Genomic DNA, 12,832 nt, shown 5'->3' with positions numbered 1-12,832 from the left:
AACGTTACGACGCATTATCGGCACCTACTGTGCTGTTTACTACCATTTTAACCTCCTAATGTTGCTTTTACACCAGCCGCGGTAGAGGCGGCAAACACACGCTATTCGCGCGTAGTTGGACACTTGAACATGTGAGTTCACTTGCTTCATTCGCATGTGAAAGCCGCGCGTGAAATTCTAGTCATTCGAGAAATTCACGTTATGGGAGGGGCTTCTGCGACTCCGCCGAGACTCCACTCGCTTCCTGTAATCACGTCACTATTACAGCAAGGTCCTGATTGGTTAACGAGGCGCGTAAATCTGACGAAGTTCAGATTTTTCAACTCACGGGACCCGTGCCATCCGCGTCGCACCTTCCGTGCGTTCCGCGTCTTTGCATTGACTTAATATGTAAATCACCTGCACTTGCCGCCCCTACCGCGGCTGGGGTAAACGCAGCATAAGACCCGAGCTTTGGTTTGTCTTTTTTCAGATTTCTTCCAGCTGTTTGGGGTTAGGAAGAACCAATAAATATAATAACCAAATATTTTTTCTTTGAAGCAGTGTAATTGTCCACGTTTGTGTACAACAGGTTCCATTTACACCGAATTAAGTATTATGGTGCAAGCAACAAAAAATATGGACATCCAGGTCTTAGTTGGTTAAAGCTTGAAAGAGCCAAGAAATTTTTTTATCTAACTTTGATTGTGTTCATCTGAAAGAAGATGGTTATAAGTATCTCAGATGGCTTGAGGGTGAGTAAATCACGGGGTACTTTTCAGTGAACTATCCCTTTAAGTCATATTAACATTGAGTCTCTTGAGCTATATAAAAGAGCAAACCTCATAGTAATCAAGTGTGTACCTGTGTATTGCTGGACGCCGGTGAAGGCCTGCTGGAGCGTATCTGCTGCCGTAGGGCTCTGGGTGGAGTATGCAGGCAGGCCGTTGGTGTACACGGCTTCTACTGGGTGGCCATTGGGCTGGTGAGGAATTCCATTGAAGCCATTAACAATGGGCGTCACGATACTTGGCACGGCAGAGGAGGCCAGATTCGCAGGCGGAGAGCTCAAACCTGCGGTGACAAAGACAAATGATTGATCTTAAACCAGCACTGAAAGCCTGAGTTGTGTTGAAAGTGAACTTCACAACTTAATATGACTGTACTTTTAATTGCCACTACTGATGACATGATGCTGTTTCAGCTCAATTTCCAACATTGATTTAACATGCTGGAAATCATTCCATGTCAAAATGTGCTGACAGTTAATATTGATTTAGTACATATAATGCCTGTAGGGCAAATCCAAAGATTGGTAACACTTTAGTATGGGGATCTATTCACACTTTTAACAAATTGCCTATTAGCTTGCATACTGTATTACTAGTCTCAAGCCCATGAATTGTTGGCTAAATGTCTGATGCATACAGCACACTTGACTGGAAATACTTCAGCAGATACGAAGTCTGCATCTTATAGGTTGAATGACACATGACAAATGTCTCCAAAGTTTATAACAACAATGGAAAACGTTAAAATATCTCTTTTAAAATACACCAATTGCTTCATTTAAAACTCTTGAATTTAGTTTAGGAAGAGCATTACTGAAAACAGGAATCACCGGGAGACGCAGGTGTTGCGATCTTTAATGCTTCATCTGGATCAACAAACATGTCTGTTCAAAGAAGGAAGCTGTCATGTGTACATCAGTGACAATATGCTTCATCCAGATCAAATAAATGCTAGATTTTTGAAAGTATCCAAGCTTCACTTCATATAGTCTTTAAAAGACGTCCAAGGGTTTTAAATTAAGCAATTGGTGGATTTTAAAAGAGATATTTTAACGTTTTCCATTGTTGTTATAAACTTTGGAGACATTTGTAAATGATGGTTCCCAAACCTGACATGGCACAAAGCAGGCTGTAAGTCCGAAGGATTCCAGGAAGTAAACTTTTGCCTACAATCCGTGTGTTTCTTGTAGTCCAAGAAAATAGATTTACGTTGGAGATGATAACTCGCATCATCGTTTACTTTGGGGTTTGTACCTTTTGCATATCATTAACATGTACTAATACACACTTACACATCAAAGGAAATGTAAAAGCGTGAATTGGACAATAGGTGCTCTTTAACTTGAAGATATACATCACCTTTTCACCCCCCACTCAAAAAGGGCAGCGCCAGTTAAAGGGTTAAACGGCTACCTTATTAAGTATTAATAAGCAGTAAATAAACAAAAGGCTAAATCTATCAAGGCAAAATATGTAGTATATAGTGAATACAGTGTTCCCCATACTGAAGTGTTATTGTAACATCTTTATGGTTTTAAAAACAGGAATTCTTTTGCTTGACATTTGTGCAGGAATACGAGGAAGTAATGCATGTTTCCACGGAGCAAACTGCATCCCCAGGAATTATGTACTCATTAAATTAAAGGTTCCTTATATGTTCCTTTTACATCTACAGAACCTTCCTGTTGCACAAAAGGTTATTTGTAGTGGAAAAATGCAGGCTAAAAAGGTTAAAGGTGCATTGTGTAAATTTTGCGGCATCTAGTGGTGAGGTTGCGCATTGCAACCAACGGCTCAGTCCGCTGCTCAACCCTCGCTTTTGAAACACATAGAGGAGCTACAATAGCCACCACCGGACAAACATGTCATCGTCGGAGACAACTTAGTAAAAAAAGTTTGTCCGTTAAGAGCTTCTGTAGAAACATGGAGGCACAAAATGGCGACATCCATGTAAGGGGACCCTCTCTGTATGTAGATAAAACATCTCATTCGAAGGTAATAAAAACATAACGGTGCATTGTGAAAGGTCTTTATACACCCCTGATCATATAGTTTTGTATAATATTTTTCATTTATGTCATGAGATCCTTCTAAAAATTACACACTGCACCTTTAAGAAAAAAATGGTTCTTATAATAACTTATAATAGTAAACTTATAATAACGAACCTTTGAATAAAATAACGTGTTATCATGAAAAGTTGTGTTATAGTTACACAAAAATTGATCAATTTATTTGTGTCCATGGCACAAAATTCAACTTTTTGTATCCGTGGCATGACTTTTTTTTTCCGTGTCATTTCATGTATTGTTTTCTCATTTTTTTCCTATTTTTAAATCATTGTCGCTTGAGGTTAGTTTTGGGGTTTGGGTTAGGATTAGTTTCTACATGTTTTTCTTTTGCTTTTAAAACTATTCTCACCTGGAGTTGGGGTTAGAGTTGGGGTTTGGGTTAGGATGTCTAAAAATGTAACAGAAAGTGATTCTAACCCCAACCCCAAGTGACAATGGTAAGAAAATAGGAAAAAAAACAATGAGAAAACAATTCATTAAATGACACGAAGAAGGACTTTTTATTTCCTCGGCTAAAGCCCGGGTTTTTTTCTCCTAGGGGGGTTTTTACCCCGGGGAGGCAGCCTTCTTGGGCTTAACTTAGCTTCCTCTTCTAGACGTTACATTAGTAATACGCTTGCTTATAATGTTGAGTCATAGCCGCAGCAGATTTAACTGCTTATGCTATCGTGTATTTTGTTGTACTATCTGTCGTTTTTCTGTGCTTTTCACTGCTTCTATTAATGTAAAGCTGCTTTGAAGCAATTAACTATTGTGAAAAGCGCTATATAAATAAAATTGAATTGAATTGAATTGAAAAAGAAAGTCGTGCCACGGACACGAAAAACTATTTATAGAAATTTGGGTGTGTGTCACGAAAAAGACATTCGTGCTCAAGGCATGAAAAAAGCTGAATTTCGTGCCATGGACACAAATAAATTGATCAAATTTTGCGTGACTATAACGTGAATTTTCTTGAGATCAGTCTGGAATAAAAAATTTCCTTGAGGATCCAAAAATGGTTCCTCTATGAAGAACCCTTTATAAAACCTTTATTTTTAAAAGCCTGAAGCTCAAGCAGAAGTCAATCTAACTTGAAAAATCTCCCGCAGCTTTGCATTTCTGACTTTAAACCATTCAGTCTGCCTGCCTGCTACAGTTAGCTTCAATTGTAAGTGAATTACCATAAACATCCTCGATGTTTGCCATTACACACTGAGATAATCAATGGCGCAGATGCTGTTCACAGACTTTAAACTAAAAATATTCCTTCAGTGTTGTTCTTCGAGGGTTTAATGCCCTTTACTCTAAATGCAACTGACGTTTGTCAACAAGTCCTCAAAAACACACGACTAGCACATACTTACACAAACATACACACATGCTGCACTTGAATAAATAAAGCTCGTCTATGATGAAAATGCAGAGAAATTTTCACATAAATCATTAGCACATACCACAAGACAAAACAATATGTCAAAACAAGCTTAAGTCATTTACTTGTGATTTACTGTTTTCTACATAAAAAAAAACCCATAATCAAAACATAATGTAATGAACATTCTGTGAAAATATAACCTTGCTATTTTTAGGTCATGTCAGAGATTAAATTCAATGAGCCAAATCAAAATTGAATTACAGTAGATTATGAGACTTCACCCTGTATTTCAGCCTGAAGTTTTAAAATCCTCTATGTACTCTATTTTCCTAGCTACAACTCTGTTTATTTTGTAAACATAGCTTGTTAAATGCCCTCTCATACGTAAGAGACTGGATAAAAGCGTCTTCAAAATTAATAAATGTAAATGTAGGTGTAAGCCACCTGACTTACTAAAACCAGGACCACATAATGATCAGCACGGGCCATATAAAAGCAGCTGGATGTTTCTGCAAGACTGTGAAAAGTAAAGTGCGAAAACACCAGTGCATTTATAGCACAGAGTGCACAGAGAAAAATAAGCGTGACGGTGAGTCAGTTTTAATAACATATGTGGAGCTTTTAGTAGCTTGAATTTGGAACAGCTCTCAAGGTCCAAACACCTGATAGAGGTTTAATCTGAATTCACTTGGTTATTGAAATGTGGAGCGAAATAAGACAGCTGAAGAGCAGAGTTATACAACTCCATTAAAGGTATATTTAGTACCACTAATACTTTATACGTAAAAGAAAATGCAGAATGAATTTAAAACAACGTTGTTTTGCAAGTCAATTCAATCTACTATTTCAAGTTTTGACCTGGGATAACTTGGCATAACTTATAAAAACAAATTGAAATTGTTTAAGTTCATTTTTTAAGTTAAAGTAACATAAAAATATAATTTGATTTGACAAAAAAGAGAATTACACAACCAAACAGAAATTTAAAAGGTCAAATAATGAAAAGTCTGAATTGTTTTAAAATAAGGGTTTGATGTAGAAAGATTAGCCTAGACATAACTTTTAGAACTAAAACTTTTTGGGGCAGTTTCCTGGACAGGGTTTAAACTAATCCAGGACCAGGCCTTTTAAATATTATATTAGGACATTTAATTAGTTTTTACAAACAAACAAAAATCAATACTGGTGTGCATCTTCTGACAAAACAATGGCACTGATATATGTTTAGATAGATCACTACAAAATGTTTTTAAATTAAGGCAGCTCAAACATGCATTTTACACTGCAAAAAATTTCTTACTTAGTATTTTTGTCTTGTCTTTCAGTAAAAGTATCAACATTTTTAAAATTAAGATGTATTTTCTTGATGAGCCAAATGACCTAGGAAAATAAGTCTAGTTTTTAACAAAAAAATAAAAAATGTAAGCAAATTTGTGCTTAAAAAAGAAAAAAAAATTGTTTATGAAAAAAGTTAACTTATTTCAAGAAAATGTTTCTTATTCCATTGGCAGATTTTTTTGCTTGTTTTAAGCACTAATTTACTTTTAGTTTACTTATCTTTGTCTAAAAAATAGATTTATTTTTCTAGGTCACTTTTGCTCACCAAGAAAAATCTTAATTTAAGAATTTTTAGATATTTTACTGAAAACAAGACAAAAACAAGAAGTCATTTTTTGCAGTGTAGTCTGGTACTAGGCCTGGTTTCACAGACAACACAGCAAATTCTGTTTTTTGAAATAAACTCCCTGGTAGGAATAAACTCCCTAAAATCAGTTAAAATAACTCTGCTCTTGGAGTTTAACCTTAACACTTGTTTAGAGTTCAAATGTAACTTACCCTAATCCAACAAATGAAAGCTTCATGCTGCAATGCATGCTGGTTCAGTACAAACCAGAACAATTAAAGCAGTCACAAAAGGTTAAACCTCATTATGTAAAGCAGCTTAATTTTATCATGCCTTGACGTCTTCATAAAAAACAACCAACTTCAACTTAACTTTGAAATATATATCTGATGCACATGTGCTTCTACTTAAACACATACAAACATTGAAAAAAGAAAATAGAGTCAAGAGTCAAGGGCTTAACTAAAGCACACACTGATGACCATAATTGTGCTTTGTTGAAATTGCAATATTTTTCAATATTAATGGAGGGTGTGAACGTGATATTGATTCAATGGGATTAACACTAAGGGGTTGTGCACACCAAGACTTTTAAACACGGCTGAAAACGCTTGGACAACGCCGAATGCCAGCTGTTTTTCAGCTGAGTGCCAGCTTTCTTCAGCTAAGCGCTTTGGTAGCTCTGATACGTCAGCTGTGAGACGTTGGTTGTTTTAAAACTTGTCCCGCCCCACCTCCACTGTGATTGGACGGCCGCGTGAGAACTGACATTGACGAGCGGAGCTTTTCTTCCAAAGTTGAAATTTTTTCAACTCTCGGTGCTCAGCGCTGAGAGCGGAAAAACCGCCGGGGGGGCGGTTTTCAGCGCGGAAGAAAACCGCTAGCTGCTGGCTTATTTGAAAAATGCCAAGCTTCCATTGAAAACAAGCGCCGGCCGCGGGCGTAAAAGCTTTGGTGTGTCCAGCCCCTAAGAAAAAGTTGCTACATTTGTCGCTTGTTGCTCTTCAGAAAAAAAAGTCACCATAGGGGCTTGAAGGTCGCAAAATCTACCAACAAAGTCGCCAAGTTGGAAACACTGCTTCGTGCTTCTGGTTGTGTCATGGCGCACTTTCTCAACATTAAACTCTAGATGTGGTGTTAAAACATGCTCCTGAACACAATGTACAATGTTTGAACTCCTACAGTAAATACAACACTGGGAGTATCCCACAACACAAACTGTATTCTCTTTTAACTCAACCCCTAATTTTTAAACTCAAGAAATTTGCTCTGAACGATTAGCTAATGCCAGGACAACACTGCAAAAAATGATTTTCAAGAAAAACTTTTCTTAGTATTTTTGTCTTGTTTTCAGTAAAAATATCTAAATATTCCTAAATTAAGATGCTTTTTTCTTGATGACCAAAACGATCCAAGAAAATAAGTCTAGTTTGTAGACCAAAAATATCAAATGTGATTTTGTGCATAAAACAAGCAAAAAAAATCTGCCAATGGGGTAAGAAAATTTTTCTTGAATTAAGTGTTTAAGAAAAATGTTCAAGATTTTTTTGCTTACCCCATTGGCAGATTTTTTTTTTGCTTGTTTTATGCACAAAATCACTTACATTTGAAATTTTTGGTCTAAAAAATAGACTTATTTTCTTGGGTCGTTTTGTTATCAAGAAAAAGCATCTTAATTTAAGATTTTTTAGATATTTTTACTGAAAACAAGACAAAAATACTAAGATTTTTTTTCTTGAAAATAATTTTTTCAGTGTAGTTAAATGAAAAAGTTTAAACATCTTTCATGCCTTAGAAGAAAGACGTCACTGTTGTGTATCTTGAGACAAATCAATTGGCATATTGTAGGATCTGTCAGTGCAGGTTATGTTCAGTTGAGACAGCTCAAACATGTGTTTTTTTTGTCTAGGACTAGCCTTAAGCCTTGTCTGTGGAACCGGGAGATAATGTTTGAGTGTTGTAATATAATGCAGGCTTTATAAAAAAAATCAAACCTGTAAAAGAATATGAAATATTAGTAAATATGTGTTACTGATTTCACATGTAAAAGGTCACTCAGTCATAAAAGAGGTAATTTACCCATTGAAAATACAATAAAGGTACAGTAAAAACAGGCTGAGTCTTCGATTCTGATGGTGGGAAATGGATAAGAAAAATAATTACGACTATTGTCAGTGCAATAAACCTTGATTAACATCTAAAGTAGACTTCAGGGGAAAATAAGTTATACAGTACCCATACAGTAGCTCCTTTAATATTAAACAACATCCTGCCTAATGAAGCTCAATCTGTAAACCGTTGCATTCGCAGTGCACTGTAAGTCTCTTTGTATAGGCAAAGTCACTTTGCCAAATGTAGAAATGTTAATGTAAAACTGAGCAGTTACTAATCAAAGGGTTCTGCTGACGTTGGGAAAAATCTCCTTGAATGAATCCAGTGGAATTTTGCAATTTAAGTAGGGCATGTCACACAAGCACCTGAGTATTTACAGCTTCCGTACCCCTAACTAAACAGATAATGAGTGTGTTCGCATTTAATGCACCCAAATATTTACTCTTTACGGAAGCAAAAATCTATATATGTATACTGTGTTTAAGTGACTGCGTGTGTGGGACAGGAGAAGCCCAGGAGAGCTTTTAAATCTTTTGCTCTGCTTTGTGCTGCGTGTGTCCTGTAGAGCAATGATAAATTAGGCTGCCATGTGGAGTACTGACTGTTCCAGAGACTCCAATACGCTCGCCGGTTCTCCTCGGTGCACACATACAGTTAAAAGATGCTCTGTAGGGACACACACACACACGGTCTATCAGCTACAGAGGTCAGTAGGCGGTCAGAGTAAAAATCTAATCAATAAATAGAATACTGGATTGTGTGGGGTCACTGCTTTTGTATATTCATAATCTTGAATTAGTCATAAATATTAATCATTCATTATTTAAATATGTATTCATATTTTATTATTGCAATACTTACACACTCTCTTGTGCTGTTTCATTTTACAACCCAAACACAAAAAGCATGCAGTCGTGTCTCAGAGCCCCGACGCACATCTCAAAGGCTGAATGTCATCCGCAACATTTTACTACATCAGAGTTGGATCCTAATTTTGTATTAAATGTGATCGGTAGCTGTGTTTAGTTAAGGAAGTAATCCTGAGCATATTTGTATAAATCATCAAAGAGCAATGCTCTTAGATCAGCTTCCTACTGGTCATGTCATTGGTTTCATTAAGATATGAAAGACAAACTCTGATCTAAAGGTCATCCTCTCTGCAGATGAAAGCAGCTGTTCTGTGTGGGCACAGAGATGTTTGACCGGTAGATGATTATGGTTGTCAGTCAAATATTTGGTGTTTCAGACAGCGTACATTAAATGAGACTCAAACCAACCACAAATCAGGAGCTAATATAACCTTTTAAAATACAGCAGCTCTTTTATACCTAAATGTTTACATTACTTGAACAGCAAAAAATGAAGAGTTTGGTTCCAAAAAGAGAATTTTTCCCCAAAAATCTTGTTTATTGATTGTGCATACCATTTAATATCAATCAAACTGCAGTTGGTTTGTTTTGATTTATGCGTTCATAACAAAAAAATGTAGTACAATAAAACAGTGGTTTTCAAACTGGGGCCCCCAGGGGGGCCGCGAGATGGTGCCAGGGGGGCCCCAGTTTTATGACATTTTATGAAATACATTAATTTATCATGAATTCTGTGTAATGAAACCTAAAAAGAAAATAAGGCTACTAACCAACAGCACTACTTTTTTGTATAATTTAATGTTTTTTTTATTAAAATGTTGAGTTTTAGAACAGTTTTTTGTCACAAATTTTCTTTAGGGGGCCGCGAAGGAATGCACCGTACACAAGGGGGGCCGCAAGCTGAAAAAGTTTGGGAACCACTGCAACAAACACAATACATACATGATAACAAATATGTTTTGACAATTTTTTTTTAAAACGGGGCTATCTCATTTTGAAACCACACTCTTCAAATGCCCTTTTATTTAATAAATGATGATGGGATAATGCCAAAACAAATATGTTTTGACATTTTTTTTTAAAACGGGGCTATCTCGTTTTGAGACCACACTCTTCAAATGCCCTTTTATTTAATAAATGATGATGGCCTCATTCAGACAGCCAGCGATCAGCAGTAGCTTCTCATTCATTTCAATGGAAGCTTGGCGACATCCGGCGACACGAGCGAAAATTACCGTTGGCAACGCGAGAAAGTTACGAAAAGTTGAACTTTATGCAAATGATGAGCGAATAAGGAACGACTACCATGGGAGCAAAGCAGTGGAGTTCACTTCATCCTTCTCTCGTCAGTTACTTATTTGTTTATGACAAGCAGATTTAGACACGCCTCATTGAAAGAGACAGGCGACACGCAGCAATAACGTCGCTGGCTGTCTGAATGGGGCATAAGGAGTGATGAAGTCACAACGAGTAGTGATGATATAATGGGTGATGATGTCATAACGGGTGATGGTGGCATAATAAATGATATCATCATGGTGATTATGTCATAATGGGTGATGATGTCAAACTAGTGATTATGTCAAAATTACGCAATGATTTCATAAGGAGTGATGTCGTCACAATGGGTAGTGAACTAGGTGAAAAAGTAGTACACTTCCATAGTGTACTTAAAGTGCTTTATTATTTATTACTTAATATACAAAAAATTCATCTTAAGTACTTCTTAAAATATTCTTAAGATCATCTATGTGTACTTCACTGTGCTATTTTGAGACACAATAAATATGAACTAAAATGTGCTAAAAATGTATTTTAAAAAGGTATTTAGGTACCACTTGTAGTAAACTTGAACCCATCTTTGGTTGAGTTCAAGTTTAATACAAGTGTAAACTAAATAATTTTTTTAATACAGAGATAGTATGCTAAAAGTGCATTTTATGGTGTCTCAAAATAGCACAGTAAAGTACACTTAGATGATCTTAAGAACATCTTAAGAAGTACTAAAGGTGAACTTTTAGTATATTAAGTACAAAATTAGTGTGCAAAAATAAAGCACTTTAAGTACACTATGGAAGTGTACTACTTTTTCACCTGGGAGGTCAAAACGGTGATGATGTCATAACGGGTGATGGTGGCATAATAAATGATATCATCATGGTTATATATGTCATAATGGGTGATGATGTCACAATAGTGATTATGTCATAATACGCAATGATGTCATAATGAGTGATGTCATCACAATGGGTAGTGAGGTCAAAATGGGCAACGTCATATAAGGTAGCTATCTAAAACTCAACTTTGGTGGGAAACCATTGTTACCTTTAAATCTTACAGATCATATGTCTTATTCATATGAGGTTTTCATAAAAATCAACACATCTGGTTAAAAACATTTAGGGCCAGATTTACAGCTTGCATCAGTGCAAATAAATCTTTTGTCATTATAAAATGTACTAGATTTACTAACACGCAGTGAAAAATTTCAATTGTCAATTTACTGGTATTTGCACCATTATTTAACGCCTAAGTCTTACACCCTATGCTTATTTGTGTTGCTCATGGTAGACTGCATTGGTCATTATGGAAATGAGATTGTCGCACATGTGTTCTTTAACCTTAAATCACCTGGAGATATTCCCATCTGCGCTTTTTTGAAATTGCACCCTCATGCTAATTTGCCCTGTTGTAAATCTAAACTTTGATGCAAACTCTAATGCCCCCCTGATGCTGAATTTTGGTACTGCCACAGTAACACAGTAACAACCTCTCGGCAAAGCCTCCATGGCTTTGCTTAGCAGGATTATCTTTAAAAAGACTCAACAGTTTATTTTTGAACATTTCAAATCTACAATGTGCTGATAAATCACAGTCAACGGATGGATTTGAAATAATGCAATATCTCCTCTTCTACGTTGGACCTTGTATACTATCATATATTACTCCCATTAAACGCTTTAAGTGTGAGACCCAGCAGCTGTGTTTGTATATGTGCAATAAAAGTGGTCACCACCTGAAATGCATCAGTGAGGTGTGCTTGACGTCCAGCTTATTGATTCCCAAGAAATTCAATCAATAGGAATCTCCACAGCATTCCAGTCTGTGACATTGATCAGTTGAGTTGAGAGTGAAAGCAGATATTCAGCGTAAGATGTGGTTTCATGCACAAACAGTGTGGACATCAGGGATACTTACTGCCAGTAAAATCACTTAATGTACCACTGAGTATGCAGTATGCCCTCACTGTAACACAAAGTATGGAATGGATTTCCGTACAGTACAATAGTGCAGACTTTTCATATTTGTGCATAAAGTTCGAGCTCACAACATAAAACATAACTTTTTGGGTTAAAAATTACAGTGTTCAAAACTTACAACAATTCAAACTGGTATGCTTATAATAATGATTTGCAAATGGAGCTGTTGGGCTAAAATGTGTGGGAAATGTCAACAAACGTAAAGATAAGTATGTAGAGTAACCTGCAGTTTTTTGTTTTAACAGAGATGGCGATAGGCAAAAGTTATGGATGGCTCAACCAAAAGTAAATTTTAATTAAAAGTAAGTGAAGTATCAAACAGAAGAAAGCTCATTTAACACACACCCAATAAAAACACCCCAATAAAAGCACTTCTACCAGAGAAAGAGAACAGCATAATACATACCCATAATGCAACACAAACAGCCAACCTGAACTATGAATAGAGTTATGTTGAGATGCTATAATATTTTAAATATCTGATTTCATAAACTTTATTTTGTATTTGCCCCTATCCATTATAAAACCTCATTAAAGTGCCCCTCAGATAGATTTTCTAAAATTACCTTTATTGCAGTGTGTAATGTAGCTGTCCATCAATGTAAACGGTCTGCAAAGTTGTTCATCTGAAAGTGCACGATAAAGAAAGTTATTGTCTTCCAAAATAAGGAATCGACTCTGAATCGCCACATCGAGTCGTCAGTGATTTGAATCTTTTTTTCTGTTACGGATCTACGTCACTAAGTAACACATTTGCATAATGCCTTC

At 36.2% G+C, this 12,832-nt stretch overlaps 1 protein-coding gene across 2 annotated transcripts in view; it reads right to left on the bottom strand.

Annotated features, from left to right (window-relative positions):
* Nucleotides 1-12,832, bottom strand: part of LOC129443156 (CUGBP Elav-like family member 5) — a 264,623-nt gene that overhangs the window by 12,908 nt on the left and 238,883 nt on the right. Inside the window, exons 8-9 of one of the 2 annotated variants that reach the window (XM_055203586.2) lie at nucleotides 12,631-12,690; nucleotides 844-1,053 (exon numbers count right to left, since the gene is read on the bottom strand). In XM_055203586.2, the coding sequence (XP_055059561.2) occupies nucleotides 844-1,053; nucleotides 12,631-12,690 (270 nt within the window). The remainder of the gene's footprint in view (nucleotides 1-843; nucleotides 1,054-12,630; nucleotides 12,691-12,832) is intronic. The other variant, XM_055203587.2, reaches the window with a different exon arrangement.

Source organism: Misgurnus anguillicaudatus, unplaced genomic scaffold (assembly GCF_027580225.2).
Source record: "Misgurnus anguillicaudatus unplaced genomic scaffold, ASM2758022v2 HiC_scaffold_26, whole genome shotgun sequence".
NCBI classification, from domain to species: Eukaryota; Metazoa; Chordata; class Actinopteri; order Cypriniformes; family Cobitidae; genus Misgurnus; species Misgurnus anguillicaudatus.
Note: the sequence above shows the minus strand (reverse complement) of the source record. Positions and strands in the feature narration are given on the sequence as shown.